The sequence below is a fragment of the Lolium rigidum genome, chromosome 2, assembly GCF_022539505.1.
Source record: "Lolium rigidum isolate FL_2022 chromosome 2, APGP_CSIRO_Lrig_0.1, whole genome shotgun sequence".
Classification (NCBI taxonomy): domain Eukaryota; kingdom Viridiplantae; phylum Streptophyta; class Magnoliopsida; order Poales; family Poaceae; genus Lolium; species Lolium rigidum.
In genome coordinates this window covers 286747551-286764429 of record NC_061509.1, presented here as the reverse complement: position 1 = coordinate 286764429, position 16879 = coordinate 286747551, and the positions used below count along the sequence as shown (strand labels likewise).

General features: G+C 45.3%; 3 protein-coding genes across 3 annotated transcripts; 1 reads left to right on the top strand and 2 right to left on the bottom strand.

The window, feature by feature from the left end:
* Positions 1-544: 544 nt before the first annotated feature.
* On the top strand, positions 545-4953 carry LOC124691109. The gene is made up of 14 exons (XM_047224389.1): positions 545-550; positions 649-744; positions 840-930; positions 1377-1497; positions 1574-1770; positions 1939-2039; positions 2115-2170; positions 2536-2625; positions 2724-2823; positions 3379-3480; positions 3557-3626; positions 4154-4308; positions 4465-4519; positions 4623-4953. Exons 1-14 carry the CDS (start codon positions 545-547, stop codon positions 4688-4690), a joined length of 1308 nt encoding a protein of 435 aa, XP_047080345.1. The 3' UTR covers positions 4691-4953.
* A 1275-nt stretch (positions 4954-6228) lies between these two features.
* LOC124691108 (F-box/LRR-repeat protein 14-like) lies at positions 6229-7701 on the bottom strand. Its single transcript, XM_047224388.1, has one exon. The coding sequence runs from the start codon at positions 7699-7701 to the stop codon at positions 6229-6231; it is 1473 nt and encodes a 490-aa protein (XP_047080344.1).
* Positions 7702-10921: 3220 nt separating this feature from the next.
* On the bottom strand, positions 10922-14055 carry LOC124691107. Its single transcript, XM_047224387.1, has 3 exons — positions 12791-14055; positions 11706-12595; positions 10922-11615 (listed from the first exon to the last, which is right to left on the bottom strand). The coding sequence occupies exons 1-3, from the start codon at positions 14053-14055 to the stop codon at positions 11053-11055; spliced, it is 2718 nt and encodes a 905-aa protein (XP_047080343.1). The 3' UTR covers positions 10922-11052.
* Positions 14056-16879: the final 2824 nt, after the last annotated feature.

The window sequence follows — 16879 nt, the reverse complement described above, 5'->3', positions numbered from 1 at the left end:
CTGATCTGACAATTACCGAGGAGTGTTTCGAGCTTCTATCGCTTGTGGCCATAGCCTCCGACGACGGGGCGCATAAATTTTGCGAGCCTGGAATTATCGACATGCTCTTCGGTCAAATCTCAAGCTTTCCAGATGGTACTAAAACTTTCTGGCCATTCTCTTGTTTGCTTAGTAGTTTCATCTCCATCTTCGTTCATCCTACCGATGGATGTTAGCAGCCAGACTTGCTCTAATTTGTGTACCTGGGCGTCTGACGGTTACTTGCATACTCTGCTTTGAAAGTGCAACGTAGGTACATTGAATAGGTTTCCAAGTTAGAAGTATTTATATAAGTTGATTCATGGATTCTGTTTAGTGTTACCAATCAGCAACACATTATATTTTCCAGAGTTAGGTTGAATTCTTATAGCGTTGCTCCATTGTTCCATTTGTAGGTTCAAGGTGCTTAGAGCTTGCCACTCATCTAATGCAGTTACTTGTTCATAAACTCAGAGCAGACAACATGAGTGTGGAGAGGCTGCAAGGCATGGCGAGCATGGTATGGATGGCAGTATGGCACACTGGATTGTTTTGCCTGAAAATGTCTACCCTTCATATATCAGCATTGCTAATTTGATGGTTTTATCTACGATTTCTATTGTCATTCAGGTTGCTTCTCTTGCTGTGCCTTTCAATGTTCTTCATACCGCAATTAAATTTGAATCGCTGCACATGCTTACCACCCTTCTTTCCAAAAAAGAATCTGTAAGAGTAACCTTTTTCCCCTCCCATCTGTTTTATTAGTAGTACCGTGGAGATTTCAGTTTAACTCCTTGTTTGTATTTTTTGGAACACTAAAGCCACTTCATGGTGCTTTGAGATCAATGCCGTCCACAATCTGGGAATCTCATATCCGTGGTGGAATTATAGACGTTCTTCAAAACCGTGTTGGTATGTGCATGCTTCATATATAAAATGATGCATCAAATGTTTGCTATTATTACTGTGAAGTTATAATTCGTCATTTCATTGGTCAAGTTGATAACATAGACTTTACATCAAGGTTTGAGAATTAGCTGCATTTATTTATTTACCCAGGATGAAAGTGCTAATATTTGTTGCTTTGCTAAAAATATAACTTGAGACGTGCTTAGATCTATCAATACCTTGTTTTTAATAATAGGAGTGTAGCATTTTGTTTCTTGTGTCAGTAGGCTTTACATTTGGTTTAGCTGCTGGGCAGTCAGTGTAGATTGTTTGGGGCAACAAAACTTTAGTATCTGCCAACTAAAAGGAGGTAGAACGTACTTTGAGAAGAAATACTGTAGGGTAGTGTTAGTAATTCCCTTCCTTTTTGAGATGGTCGCGATAGTACTAAATATTTATCCACTGTTCAGTATCCTCCGAAAAGCTGCAAGCTCTTCTTTTGGCGGAGTGCATGATGTCTATACTAGGTGAGAGTTGGTTGTCAGATGATCATAAAATCCTGGATAACAAGAATGTTATGTCCGTCGACAAGTACGTTTCACATCATCTCCTGCATCTTGTTGGATGTATCTTTTTCATTTTGTATAACAACTTGTGATTTCTGTAGATTTGTGCTGCTTGTCCTAGAATCTGCAAGAGTTGAAGTGGCTGTCCTTCTAAATGAACTTGCCTTTTCAAAGTATGAGTCATCAGAAAGTTCTCAGATAGATGGTGCCATCAGCCAGAAACAAAGAAATCTGGCTATATTGTTTTCACTGATAGAAAGAATAATCAAAATGATATCAGATGCTAGCGGTGGTGAAGGTATGTACCATTTCCTTGACTATTTTTGGTTCCATGCGCTGGAATGTTTTTGTAGAATGTTTTCATTTCCCCTTTTATTTCTATTTTATAACCTTCAGTGTCACCTTTTTTTCTATCTTTGATGGAAATTTGTCATTATTCTTTGAAAATTATTTTAACCGTATGCAGGTGAACCAAGTCAAACTATCCATGAAAGGACAATAATACAGGCAATTAAAGGATTAAATGAGACAAGCAGTCTAGTGTTGGACTTCCTGCAGGATGCAAAGGTACATATTTTAATAATCCTCTGATGATATGAATATTTAGTATTGGAAGATATCTTACAGAACGAAACATGTCAGGATCACGGGCAGAGGAAAGGTGATGATCTTTTGGCAGCTGTGAGAATAGTGGGAAGGTGTGCTACTGCTCTTGTTATTGTCTCTTACCTCTGGAATTTGCGTGCACTTTTTGTTGTTAAAGAATTGCTCCTTGTAGATATGATAAACTAGCAGTATGTTAAGGGTCCTTTAGTCGTCCAATACTCCCATCTCTAAATACTAGTTCCTCCTCCCGCTTGTACTTAGTTCGATGCGATTGGCAATGTGAGTTACTACTTTTGACCATTACAAACAAAAATCATGCGCACTTTAGCCACTTTATATTTCTCTATGCACATCATTTAAATAGCTGCGAAACAACGTTACTGTAGGATTTAAGGGTTTCAAAGTCCCCTGTAATCGTCCTTGAATAGAAGTACATTTGTGTGCTACTCTGTTGCAGCTATCTGGCAGAGACGCCATATGCCTGCCAAGAGAAGACTGGACGTCTACTGGAATTTATATTTTCTATTGAAGGTCAAGATGAATCAAGGTAGTTCTTAGCCATTTTGTGCTCAGTAGATATAGATCACTTAGTATCTTCTTTGTAATGCAGTATATTGATGGTACCAAGTACATTCTTGCATACAGGCCCTTCTATTCCGTTCGCTTCATGCTTCCAATGCTATCCCAAATAACAACGACAGCTGATGGATGCAGAACTTTGATGTCGTTTGGAGGCCATAAAGCAGTAAGTGAGCATGTTTGGTATAAATAAACTATATAAGAGTTGTGACTCCCTTGTCTCTCTTTCCTTGAAATAATTTAAATGCTGGTTATACTAGTTCATCAGAAAACCCAGTTTCCAGTTTGAAAATAACAATCAATTTGAATCTTTTCTGAATTTTGGGTATCTTTCTGGTTTTCAAGTTTTGTAGTTTACACAAATGTGTTCATGCAGACACAAATCTGTGGTATTTCACAACTGACTAGTAGGCCAACCTCCCCCATGCACACGGGCTTGCTAGCAAGAGCTAATATTCACTGTTCATACGAAGTTTATTTTGTCTTGTCGCAGGGATGCTTAAGTTATAGGGTGTTGTCGCATAACTTTACTAGTTCTGTCTAGGTGCCAATCACATTTGATGCTAGGTGTACAATTTGAAGTGTGCATGGAAATAAAATGGTAGCATTGTGATTTGCCAATGCCAACTACTAGAACATAAATTTGGCATAATGGAGTTGCCATTTGTTGTTCAGTTTGGCTTTGGACGTGCAGCTGATATGGCTGTTTTTCTGCCTACAGGTTATAGACTGCCTAATTAAAATGACAGAGCAGAATGGAATGATGGTCGACAATGGCAGCATCTTTTTGGCGTGCGATACTATCATAAACATTATGTCAAATGTAAGTACCTAAATTGTTCGAAACAGTTTTTTTCCTACCATGAGATAATCCTAATAGCCTAATGCTACTTATGTAGAGGAAGAGTTCCCATATTCAAATGGAGCCTTGTTTCATCTGTCTCCTGCAAGCACTTATTACATGGGCTGGTATATTCTGCTCCTAATTTCTTTACAGAAGCTGAAATAAATAAATGTATGTATTGTTTGTAGTGTGGCTCTCAGTGGTAGCCATTTCTCAATGTTTGATTCTCGCAACCATTTTACTTAATTTAGTAGACAGTGACAAATCTTTTTACCAATATTCAGCATCGCTGGAGGTTAAGAAAGGGGTTCTATGTCATTTAGGTCATAAACCAGTCCTACAATCCTATCTTTAAAACATGAATATGGAGCAATTTTCAGCAATGCCCAGCACTGGTTTCTGAACCATGGTCATGGCAAGAATTCTATAGCTGCTTGAATCTCTGCCTATTGTCAGTTACCTGGCAATCTCGCATACTCGTAAAGCAGGGTACCTAAGTTTCATGCTATTCAATATTAACGATCATTTTTCTGTTGATTATCTTCATGTGCGGATCAGTAACTCTCTTTTTGTTAAATGTGAGCTGATCAGTAACTTTTTTTTCTTGAATGAGCAATGATCAATAACTAGGAATATGTGTGATTGCTTATAGGAACAACTGATGCTTCATCAGTCATCATGACAGCCTGCAGCTTGTGCACGATGGTGATGGAGTTGACATCAGAAGAGTTCCTCTTGAGCTGCTCTGATTTTGACCCCAAGACCCTTGGGAGTTTGTCTGACCTCATTGTCAGAAGCTTGCATCAGGTAATTATGGCTGCATCTCTTTAGTGACATTATTTGCTCACAAAGGTTCTTCTCTGCAATGGGTTTTATATCCCGCAGCATCAGCATGTGTTTCCCCTCTTTTTCTTCAATTCTGGGTGTGTTTGCTTGATGATGGCTTACTGTATTGTCCTACAGGATATCCCTGACGGCGATATGGAACAGTTGAACCAAAAACAAATAATCGTATCAGGTAAGTGTAAGATCCTACAAATGAAGAGGAAGGAAACATGGCTCTCATTCAGTGTGTGACCTGAAACATCATTATCTAACTTTTGCTTTTGTACTGGTTGCAGGCTACAAGCGCTGGGCTGATCGATTCCCTCGTGTTAGAAATGTTGTACATCAGCATGTATCTGTCTGATCATCTGTCAGATCTTCTCTACATGAAGAGTTCTCTTGTGAATGAAATCCTGATATGGGAACCTGAAGTGCTACCATCCCCCGGCATGAAGTTTAATCTCAAACGGTCGGTCATTGACCATTCCCTTAGCTGATCTGCTGCTGATGTGCCAGGAAGTTTAACATCTCAAATGGCAGCTCACTGGTTCTTCTGTGTAATGCATGTTGGTCTGACATGAATACGCTCACTGGGGTGAGCAGGATGGTAGTGCATACATAGCCTAGCCCTCCCGGTCAGCTATCGAACGACTGGCATGCCTTTTTTTACACTACACTGGAATACATCAAGCAACAGGCTGAGATGCTGTATTTTCTCTGCCGTTGTTCGACAGAACTGTCCTTTCATGTAACAAACTAACACTGATATATTACCGTATGTGCACATGTGACGTGTTGCTCCGTTCTAGCAAAGAACACCACAGTTCTGTTCGGTTCTTTTGTCTAATTTGTTCATCTCCCTATTCAGAAAATTCTCATGTAATGCAGAAACAGCCGTATGCAGACTTCCCCTCTCAGTCTTCAGTGCTCAGTGACAGCTTTTGTGCAAGCAACCAAAATAACCTGACACCCTTTGCGGAGCGTAGGCTACTTAGGCAAGGAGCTTGAATAATGAATCCATCCCGGTATAAGTTATAGACCTGCAACGCACGAGCTCGAGTGTCTGCAGGATGACAGGCCCTTCATTCCCTCATCATGCAAAATGCTGGCATCGTTTAGCACAAGAGTGCGGATCGGACAAGACTGGATGAGCGCCGCAATACCCTTTTGTGTGAAGCCTATTTGATCTGACCGATTGGAAGAGCAAAATGTGAAGGCGAGTTCAACGCATAGGGCAGCTAGAGCTAGGGCCTTGAGGCTATCATCGGTCAGTTGTGTTTTTAATTTGAAACCACACCGCTGAGGACTGAGCCGAAGTGATATGGAATAGTGCAATCATCTCACTCTCATGTAGGCCGATAACATACTCCAGGTAAAGTGTCTCCAATTCTTTGCACTTCCCCAGGAGAAAACGAAGTCCAATTCTGGCACGGTTATAATATGAGCCAACCTAAGATCCTTCAAATTATCGCAGCAGATGTCATATCTATAAGGGTAGCGAGCCTTGTACGCGGGATCAAAAACCCCAGTCATCATCCTGTAATATCCACGAATCACAAATTCAAACTTTTGGAGATTCACCCATCCTGGGCCAAAAAATTTCAAATCAAAACACCCACGCAGTTATAAAAATATAAGGGTGGCATGGTTAGACGTCTCAACCAAAGGAAGAAAACCTTAAAACTGGAAACAACGCAAAGATACTACAGATCGAAACGACTGTCACAATACATAGGAGTTCTGTCAAATTCCTCAAAAAGAAAATCCCACATTACCCAAACAAGTTTAGAACATCTGAAGTCATTGGAACTTCTCGGACGGAAATCGCAGGTGCATCTGTCCTCTGAATTACTTTCGACTCGAAGTGTTGCAGTTTAAACTCTGCTAATATAGTAATATGAGTTAACAGCCAAAGATCGCCTTCAAGGTCGACTGGCGTCCATTGCGGTGCATGTTCATTCCTTTCAGACTGTCGTGGCTTTCAATCTGCGCAGAAAAGCGAACTGTTTTGGCAGCCCCTCGCACACCCTCCTGGGAGATCTGACAGCAGCCAATCACGGTCAGAGACTCCAGCTTCTGTGAACTTACCAGCGCAGCCATTCCAGCATCAGTCACATTCTTACATTCCCGGAGTGTGAGACTACTCAAACAAGGAGCCTGGACAATGAAATTCATCCCAGCATCAGTTATGGACTCGCAATCCACGAGCTCGAGTGTCTCTAGGAACTGTGTGGATGAGATGCCCTTCATCCCCTCGTCATCAAATATGATGGCACCATTGAGCACAAGGGCACGAATCGGACAGGATTGGATGAGCGTCACAATACCCTTTTGCGTGAAGCCTATTTCAGTTGGGTAAATGGGATTGATAAATGTGAAGGTGAGCTCAACAGCTTGAAGCATAGGGCAGCTGAGAGCTAGCGCCTTGAGGCTGTCATCAGTCAGTGGTGTCCTAAAATCATAACCACATCGCAGAGGCATGAACCGAAGTGATAAGGTATTAAGGTTGCTACACCTCTGGAATAGTGCAATCATCTCACTCTCATCTAGACCAATAACATATTCCAGGTAGAGTGTCTCCAATGCTTTGCACTTCCCTAGGAGAAAACGAAGTCCAATTTCTGGCATGGTTACAATATGAGCCAACCTAAGATCCTTCAGATTATCGCAGCAGATGTCATATCTATACGGATAGCCAACCTTGTATGCAGGATCCTGGACCGCACCCATCCAGTAGTTTCCATTAATCTCAAACTCAAACTTTTGGAGATTCACCCATCCTGGACCAAATTTTAGGAGGTCATACTGGTTGATTCCATTGCAATCCTTTACAACAAGTTCTTCCAATGATCCATATCTCCCAAGGTACTCCAGCCACTCTACATTGTCTACTGCCGTACAGCCCACAAGGTGCAGAACAGAAAGATACCTGCAACTAACCGCCACCTGAGAAAGCCCAATAGAAGTTATTTCTGGTGCATAGTTCAGCCTGAGGGACCTCAACTTTTTGCAGTATGATGATACGTAGCCGAGACCGGTGTCATCAATGTACAAGCAGTTGCTTAAAGTGAGATCAGATAGCAAGGGGCAGTGAGATGATAGAACATGGAGGCCTTGGTTGTCCAGCTGGTCCCCGTGACTGGGTGTCCAACCAGAGTAATTGATCTCTACTTTCCACAAATTGGGGAACCGGGAGAACAGAGATGTCAAGGCTTCTGTTGTAGGGTCAAGTCCACAGCCAACGCGGATAGCATCCCTGTGCTCCGCCTCGATGGTGTAGAGCTGCTTTGACACGAGGGAAAGAGAACTACGATCAGTTGTACTGGTGATCCTCTTGACAATCTCTGCAATCAGTAGCTCTGGGAGACCCTCCATCAAGTATCTCAGGTGCACAACTTGGGTAATTCAAAGCTCAGCAGGTGCTGCACCAAAGATTCAATGATCAGGATGCAACATATCAAAATAATCAGGTTATAGCTGTATGAAAAAATGTAGAAGGAAAGATTAATGAAACATTACACCTATTTATATTAGTTGAAAGATTTATGTGCTTATCTTCACAATGAGCGTTAATCGATAGCAGCCTATTATTTGTATCCATATCACAAATAATATGAAATTTCTGCTGGGTGTGAGGATAATCTACAAATACACCAATTAGAACTACAATCCCACAAGATAATTTAACATTCACTGCTGAAATGAACTCATATCTGGAAGTACCTAACCAATCAGACTGTTCCTAGACACTCCAGAACGAACTTTACTGATTAAACCAAGATACCCTCTAGCTTTTCACACAGGTTCCAGTTTCATACACAATGGGCAATAGATACAGTTTCGCGGAACCATAGAGCGGTGGCTCTATGCCATTGGATTGTTGCTTGAGATCGGTGCCAGGAATTTTAGTTCCGCCATCTCCCCTAATCGCTTTACAGGAACTTCCTAGCTTGTGCACTGTACAATGTTCACTGCACAGTTACAAAGTCTCTGCGGCATGCGAAATGCAAGGGTAGGACTAAAAAAATTCATAGAGTCTCTATTAGAGACACATAGACACCAAAGATGAGTATTTAAATCACAAAGCATTAATCTGCATTCAGCAGCCTCAGTACTAATTATTTTCAGCACCACTGGATTTTAGCTTGTCACCTCAGATATGCGCACGGTTGCAAGTACGTGCCCGAAATACGTTTTATAATATAGAGCTTTAATGCGACATATTCAGCCCTTAAATCGTGGTTGAAAAAAAAAACAGTATTTTGGTGATTGCCTGGTTGAATAAAATAGTGTTGGAACCCCTGAGGAGCCAGATCAATAAACAATACCATAACAGTTCGCCACCATTCCTTCAATCTACAGGTGTAATAGCATCCATTTCTGTTCTGTACACTAAATGACTAAAAGTTACACGAGATTTTCTAACAAGTCTACATAAAAGAAGCTACAATATACTGCTTGGATTTTTGTCAGAGCATTGGTCATCCTCAGAAGGGCGGGCCTGGTGCAGCGGTAGAGCCTCACCGCCTGTGACCGAGAGGTCCCAGGTTCGAGTCGCGGTCTCCTCACATTGCACTTCGTGAGGGTAAGGCTTGCCACTAACACCTTCCCCAGACCCCGCACAGTGCGGGAGCTCTCAGCACTAGGTACGTCCATTGGTCATCCTCACAAATACGAAGTATGTGTTCAGAGATTCAAAAAAGGTGCACCCTTGGCGTAGTACCACTCCTGGCAATTTACAGTTCCACTACACATCTTTAGGGTTCCAGTTTTTGAGAACTGAGTTCTAGCTCAGTGGCAAGGCAAGCGAGTGCGCAGCCAGCCCACCTGGGTTCGAATCCCCATCTCGCGGTAATTTCGCAGGGAGGGGCGAACTTTAAACCGGGTTATCATCCTAGCGTCCATCCGCCGGGAGAGTCTCATCCTACCTAACAACGTATAGCCAAGGGAGGGATCATTCCCCCGTTGGTCAACGTTTTTTGGGTTCCAGTGTTTGAATCCAACGATGTTCTGGGGTGTAGCCACCACAGCTCCGTGGATCTAGAAACTTGCTCCCATGGGCTAATTCCATTAGCAGAACAAAGTGCAACAATAAAGTCGATCTAGACAGTACAGCAGAACGGAATCTAAGTGGAAGAATCGCTCGAGGAGGGAAAGGAATGAATGGACCCGAATCCTTACCTCGGAGGAAGCGGCGACCAAGGAAAGAGGCGGCGCTCGAGGAGGGAAGAAATGGGCGGAGACGGCGGCGACCAATGGTTGGATTCGGCGGAGAAACCTCCGCGGCGAGGTGACGGACAAGCAAAACCCTTGTCTCGCGGCGTGAGTGGCGTCTTGGTGGGCCAAGCTGGGCCGTGCTCGGACTGGGCCGATGCTATTTTATTTTCATTTCTGCGAAATATACCGCTCCAGGCAGGACTTTTTTTTTTCTTACAATTACAATTCTACCGCTCGTCCACAGGATACAGAGCCGCTCCTTGTCTCCGGCGATCGCCGGCGATGGCCCGCTCCGACCTATACCTGGGCAGCGGCTGCGCCTGGCCTTCCGGTGTCCCTCGTGTGGAATACCGCAAGGGGCAACTGAGCGGGCTGGTTTGGCTATGCCAGCTGCATTCGCGCACCATCCAGTCGCGTGGAGCAACTGCTTCCGATCGAGGTGATCCACGCTCGAGGAATTCTCTCCAACCAAAATGGTGGGAGCCTGTGATACCAGTGGATGAATCAACGGTCATACGCCGGCGGACGAGGGACAGAGGCCAGCTCAGTCGCCTGCAGGGATCGGTGCGCTTCAGGTGTTCGGCGAATTGCCCCAGAAAGATTGCGTTGCTGATGGAATCCGGCTCCCCTGATTCAATGTATGTTTCCTATCGATCAGTACTGCAAATTTCTTGTCTATTCAAACCGTACTCTTAGGATTACATGGTGTGGAATAAGCGTCCTTAGGATTACACAGCACTGCAAATTCAGACTGTATGTTCCAGTAGTATAACGAGTGCTTCAGTTTCCTAAATGATAATGCAATTGTAGTTCATGCACTTCCCATCCAAGTTCTTATGAGAGACAACATGCTTTTTTTAGGAATAGATAGAGAGTGCATATATGATCAGTAAACTGTATAAGAAAGCCTCACCTACCATATTCGTTGGATTTATTACATACAAACACCACCCAGTGAGTCCACAAACAATGTCAGCATGCTCCAACTGGGATACACGTTAATCTGATTACATCAACTACACTAGAAATCTACCTAGTGACATATGTTCTAGTAGTATAACTAGGGCTTCAGTTTCCTAAATGATAATGCAATTGGAATTCATGCACTTCCCATCCAAGTTCTTATGAGAGACAGAGTGCTTCTTTTTAGGATTAGACAGAGAGTGCATATAGGATCAGGAAACTGTAAACAAACGCCACCTTCCATATTCATTGGATTAAGATACATACATTACAAACACCACCCAGTGAGTCCAAAAACAATGTCAGCATGCTCCAACTGGGATGCACATTAATCTGATTATATCAACTACACTAGGAATCTGAAAAGAGGGGGAACTAGCTAGAGCCTAGAGCAGGGTAAATACTACTGTTGGACAGAGCCAAGCTGATTAGAGATCTAAAGACAGGTAATGATAGATAGACGATCCATTGCCCTGAATCTTGGACAACTTTGTGGACTGTCCTGACATTACAAGAGCCACAACTACAGAAGACAATCATGTTGAATCACACTGGAGCTTGGCTGCTCTGATTCTTCTTACGCCGACGACTATCAAACCAGGATGACAGTGTCATATGGATTACAAAGTAGCCCAGCACGGCACCGATGAGCGTGAAGACATACACAGACGTCTTCCACCCCCTGTTGGAGCCGGCTGCATAGGACCCTAGGAGAGCCACCAAATCAAGTATGATCGTCCAGTTCATCACGCTGAGCGACCATTCTTCCCATTCTTCTCCCTTGTTGTTTGGCAGCCAGTGCGGTAGCATCATGATGATGACAACAATGGAAGCCACGAAGGAAACAGAGTTGCTGTAGAAGAAGGCAAGGTACCGGGGCCTCCTATTGTCGTGCATCACTGGGTCGCCCGCCTCGTACCCGTTGATGCTGCTCTGCCACGCTCCGCCGGGCGGTTCCAGGCCGGCCTGGTAGGTTACGCTCGCCACCAAGATGCCTAGCAGCATTAGGTACTTGCGCCTCACGTGCTTTTTCCTTTCTTCTTCACTCTCCTTCCTTTCATCTGCCTCCTTCTTCTTTTGTTCTTCATCTTGTTCTATGGGTGGCACAGCTGCCGAGTTGCCATTTCCATTGATCTCCTTCATCAAAAAATTCTTTTGTTCTTCATCTTGTTCTATGGGTGGCACAGCTGCCGAATTGCCATTTCCATTGATCTCCTTTATCAAAAATACTAGAAGCAGCCCGGCTGCAACAAAGAGGACCACGGCCACCAACACGAAGATGTAGATGGATGTCTTGAGGTGTTGCGTGCTTCCGGCGGCGTAGGCCCCCATCAAACAAAACAAGCCCACCGCCGTACAAACAGACAGTGCGTTGCTTCGTATGGCTGGCCTGTACAGGTTGGGGTTCACCAGGAGGAGGATGAGGGAGATGGACAACATGAAGCTCACCGAGTTGCAGTAAAAGAAGGCATTGTAGCGGCGCGGGTAGTTGTACAGGAGGACCGGGTCGCCAGCATGGTGCCCGAGCTCGTCATCCTGGAGCAGGAAGCCGCCTGGAGGGGTGAGGCCAGCTTGGTAGGTGATGGTCGCGGCCAAGATCGCGAAGAGGAGCAATCTTTTGCGCCTCTTCTCCAACAAACGATCTTTGGCATCGTCTTTCTTGTCCTTGTGATCCAGCGTGAGGAAGATGACATGGATCACCACATAGACCAGAACGGCGCCTGCCAAGGCCATGGCGTAGATGGAGTGGTTCACGTCCCGGCAGCTTCCCGCGGCATACGCACCGATGAGGCCAAACAGGTCGAATATCATGGCTGCCTCCAGCACGTGGTGCTTGACCAGACGTTCCGTCTGGACCAGTACGATGGCCACCAAGGAGGCCACCAAGGCAACCGAGTTGCAATAGAAGAAGATCCTGTACCGCCTAGCATCCGTCGTGAGAAGGATCGGGTCGCCAGCCATGTGCCCGTCACCGTTATCCTGCCAAAGGCCACCCGGCGGGTTCAACCCCGCTGTGTAGGTGATGGTGGCTGCAAGAGTGGCGAGCAGTAGAACAAGAGAGCGAGCCTTGTCCAGCGCCTCCCTAGAGCTGCATCCATTCATTGCCCAGAAAGAAGAAACATAGCTCAGTTCAGTTGTAGAGAAAAATGAAACAGAGTTCAGTTAAGTTGCACAGAAAGAATAAACAGAGTTCAATTGCAGAGAAAAAATAAACAGAGGATATGTAGAGAAATAAAGAAAGATACAGAAGAAACGATGAAGAGGATATGTATGTGCTCAATACCTGACATTATCGTCAGTCTCCTGATTTTGATTTTCATCTTTTTGCTGCAATGGACTGGAACAGGGAGGCAAGGGTTTTGACGGTGAAGTGAAGTAAGCATAGAGGATCAGGAGTAGGATGAATGCCACAACGGCGCCAACCAGGCTGAGTACATAGACAGTGGTGTCGGTGTGCCTGCAGCTGCCGGCGGCGTATGCGACGACGAGGCCGACCAACGCGACGACAATGCACAGGTAGAGGGAAAACTGAAGAGACCGGGCTGTCTTCTTGTGCAGCTTTTTGACGTTGATGATGAGCAGCATGATGATGAACAGGGACGCCACAAACGCCGTGGTGTTGCAGAGCAGGAACACCGTCAGGCGCAGGCTGTGGTGCTCCTTGAGGATGGCGTCACCTGGCCGGTGGCTGCCCCCGGTGCTGTCCCAGAAGCCACCCGGCGTGCTCAGCCCGGCCACGTAGGTGATGCTCACCGCGAACGTCGCGAGAAGCATCACGACCTTGCGGAGCCGTTCTTGGGCTTTCTGCTCCTTCTTTTCTTCGATCTTGGGCACGCTGCCGGAGTCAGGGTGGGGGACGCCGATGGGACCTCGAGGCATCGCCCCGCCGGAGCCGGAGTTGGAGGTTTTGCGTGGAAACCACCAGTCCAGCAACTTGGTAATCACGATGTAGAGGAAGACGACGGCAACCAGCAGGACGGAGTAAACAGTGGAGACCTTGTCCCGGCAGGTGCCGGCGGCGTAGGCGCCCATGAGGCTGAGCAGGTCGAGCAACATGAAAAGCCGCAGCAGCACGACGTCGGAGACGACCCAGGTGACGCCCTTCTTCTCCTTCACCTTGTCGTGCCGGACGGCGAGGATGAGGATGAGGACGATGACCACAAGCGAGGCGGCGAACGCGGTGGCATTGCAGTAGAAGAAGGCGAGGTACCGGCCGTAGTGGGTGTCGCGGATGACGGGGTCGCCGGCGAGTCGTTGACCTTGGCTGGCGTCGTCGCGGGCGCCCTCCTGCCAGACGCCCCCCGGCGGGTTGAAGCCCGCGTCGTATGTCACGGTGGCCACCAGGGTGGCCAGCAGCAGCAGGTACTTCCGCAGGTTGTACTCCCACGGCTGCTGCACGGACGCCACTGCCGGCTTCTCCATTACCGGCTGCTGAGGTGCTGGCGCGTCATGCCCGGACACCATTGCCGGCCGCAGAGGTGCTGGCTGGCCGTGGCAGGGCTCTATTGCCGGCTGCAGAGGTGCTGGCTGGCCGTAGGCGGGCTCCATTGCTAGCTGCAGAGGTGCTTGCTCCCTCTTCTAGATTGTTGTGATCCAGATTCCTGAATCGCCAATGACAACGATGGTATAGGTGAGTTGTCTGATTATAGAAACACCTTGACTCGCAGCGAGTCGTCGCCTCGTCGGGAGGAAGCTGCCCTGCGTGTTCTTAAAGTCTGATAGACTGCTTCTGTACTCTGTTTGGTACTGCAATTCTAACATGTGAACGCACCGAGTCAACTGGGTCTTCGCCCTTCGGGGACAAGCAAGTCTTTTCTCCTCTGCAAATCATGTACTCTACACTCAAAATATTGTCATGCGCGATCATGTAGTTCATAATCATGAAAGTGTTGATGTACCTTGTATTTACCTGAGATATCAAATTAAGTATATTTAGCTATCTCATTACATAGCTGATAAAAAACTCTGAGTATTAAATACTCAATTAGTTCTAGAATTGAAATTTAAGTTAGAGCTCAATTAGTTCTAGAATAGTTGGATTCACATTGTAAATTTGTGCAGCATGGAGTGCAGCAAGAGAGCTGCACATGAATTGTAAACAAGATTTGTTTTCCGTTTGTACATGCATGGGTTGCAATTTAAAACAAAAATGTCCATTCGGTAAAAGAAAATTCATGAAGTACACAAAATATTCATGTAGTGTAAAATTTTCGGATGTCATCACTCAACTGAGTTAAGCTAATTCTCAATCAACTCAACTTTATGCGCACCCTTTTATTTTACCTCCACGCTCAAAATCAAGGGTATAATATTGAGATTTATGTGCAGTGAAAAAGCAACTAACTTGTTTCCTTCTAAATTCATATTGAGATTTATGTGCAGCTCAAAGATTTGTTTTTCCAAAGGCCATATCTGATTGTTAGCATCACAACTTTATTCTTTTGCGGCAATAATATTGTGGCAAGAATCATTTGCGAGACTTTTGCTTGAGGAAATATTTAGTGGTAGTCAGTAGACCTAAGCGGAGGCAAACTTAAATTGTCAGACTAAACCATAACAAAACAATGTTGAATACTACTCCCTCTGTCCTAAAATAAGTTGCTTAATTTTTTCTAGATGTAGATTACACACCTTATCTAGATAAATTTGAGAAACTGTTCTTTTAAATGGACCCATACTAGAAGTCAACTAAGCCAACAGTTCACGGCCCTGACACAGCGAGAAATGCGAAAGAAATGGATGACGTAGCCACCCTGACGTAGGCTGTTCCGATAGATATACCGTTCAGTTTTTTGTGTGTGTCCCAGCCAGACTCCCAGGAGGCGGATGATCAAAATCTCACGTGCTGTGTGTTCTGATTAAAGATAAGGGGCATTTGTTGCTTAATCATCTAAGTTCATGTTAGATCATAAGTTTTTGGCTATGTATGTGTCTTTTTTTTTTGTTAACTTCATAGTGCAGACATACACATACTGATGCATTTATTTGTGTCTAACCTGTTTTACTGCTACTCTATAGTAGAAGAGTAGAATGGCATGAGCTGTTGAACACTGAGATATAGTACAACCTTTCCGCCGTATGGTCAAATCAGGCGAAGTATACAGCACCAAGCATAAACTCTAGCATAAACAGGACGCATCAACCAAAAATCCCGTTCCTATGGATACCAAAAATCTCTGTTCCTCACACACACTCTAGCATAAACAGGAAGCATCAACCAAAAATCCCGTTCCTATGGATACCAATTGATCGAAGAAATCTGGAGAAAATTGTAGCTTCCACCATGTTCTATTCTGTATGTTGTACAAACCATCACCTTCCCGATTTTTTGTTGTTGTTGCAGTTTTCACTAGTTGGTGGTCTAATTTGTTGCAATGCCCACCACTTAGTCATCTAATCAACTCTCTAGTTCGTCTCTCTCACGAAGAAGTTCCTTTTGCTGCGCTACTCTCTAGTTTCCCCCATCCCGGCGACTGCATGCACAGCTGTCCGGGAGAGCAGGCCTTCGAAACCCTGTCCGTTGAGATCCTGTACCGGGAGGCGGGCGATAAGATTTTTGGGGAGCGTCTTGGCGCGACTGCTCGCTGCTGTCCGTGCTCTTCTTCGCCGGATCAACTGCTTCCTCGACGACTCCGACGACACCATGGGCGACATCGGCTATTCCCATGGTGGTGCTGCTGGTGCGACCTTCCCGGTCGCGATGTACGTGTTTTTCCTCTCGTACTTTGCACTGCTACTTGCTCCATGTTCAGATCTGATGCATGTGCTTAGTCTGATGTGTATGGTTAGGTATGCTTGTGCATCTGTAATGTTGCTTTCGGTAATTAATCTCACTCGAAAATTGCCTAATAATTCAACAAAAGTTCCACTAAATAGGTTACCTGTGTTACAAATGTACAACTATAACGTAAAAAAGTGGAATTCAATCTTTTTTTTATTATTAGGATCCCCCGCTCGTCCAACACGAGGCAGAGCCGCTCCTTTTCTCCGGCGAAGGCCCACTCAGAGCTACACCTAGGCAGCGGTGCGCTGCGCCTGGGCTTCAGCTTTTCTGGTGTCCCTAGTGTGCAAGACAGCAAGGAGCGGGTGAGCGGAGCTGGTTCGGCAATGGCAGCTGCTTCCGATCGAGGCGACCCATGCTCGAGGAATTCTCTCCAACCAAAATGGTGCGAGCCTCTAATCTCAGCTTATGTATCTAAGGTTAGGAACGGTGGCGGGCGAAGGACAACGGCAAGATCAGTCGCCTGCAGGGATTGGGTAGGGTGCCCTGCAGGTGTTCGGCGAATCGCCCCAATAGGGAGATTGCGTTGCTGATGGAATCCTCCGCCCCTGATATAATGTATGTTTCCTTCAAAATTCTTGTCACTTTAAA

Excerpts from the sequence above, each read along its gene's own strand:
- LOC124691109 (XM_047224389.1), top strand. Across the intron at positions 3,627-4,153 it reads AGCACTTATTACATGGGCTG|GAACAACTGATGCTTCATCA; the intron begins GTATATTCTGCT and ends GATTGCTTATAG. Across the intron at positions 4,309-4,464 it reads TTGTCAGAAGCTTGCATCAG|GATATCCCTGACGGCGATAT; the intron begins GTAATTATGGCT and ends ATTGTCCTACAG.
- LOC124691108 (XM_047224388.1), bottom strand. The coding sequence starts at position 7,701 with ATGGAGGGTCTCCCAGAGCTACTGATTGCAGAGATTGTCAAGAGGATC.
- LOC124691107 (XM_047224387.1), bottom strand. The coding sequence starts at position 14,055 with ATGGAGCCCGCCTACGGCCAGCCAGCACCTCTGCAGCCGGCAATAGAG. Across the intron at positions 12,596-12,790 it reads GAGACTGACGATAATGTCAG|CTCTAGGGAGGCGCTGGACA; the intron begins GTATTGAGCACA and ends GAATGGATGCAG. Across the intron at positions 11,616-11,705 it reads AAAGGAGATCAATGGAAATG|CTGTGCCACCCATAGAACAA; the intron begins GCAATTCGGCAG and ends GCAACTCGGCAG.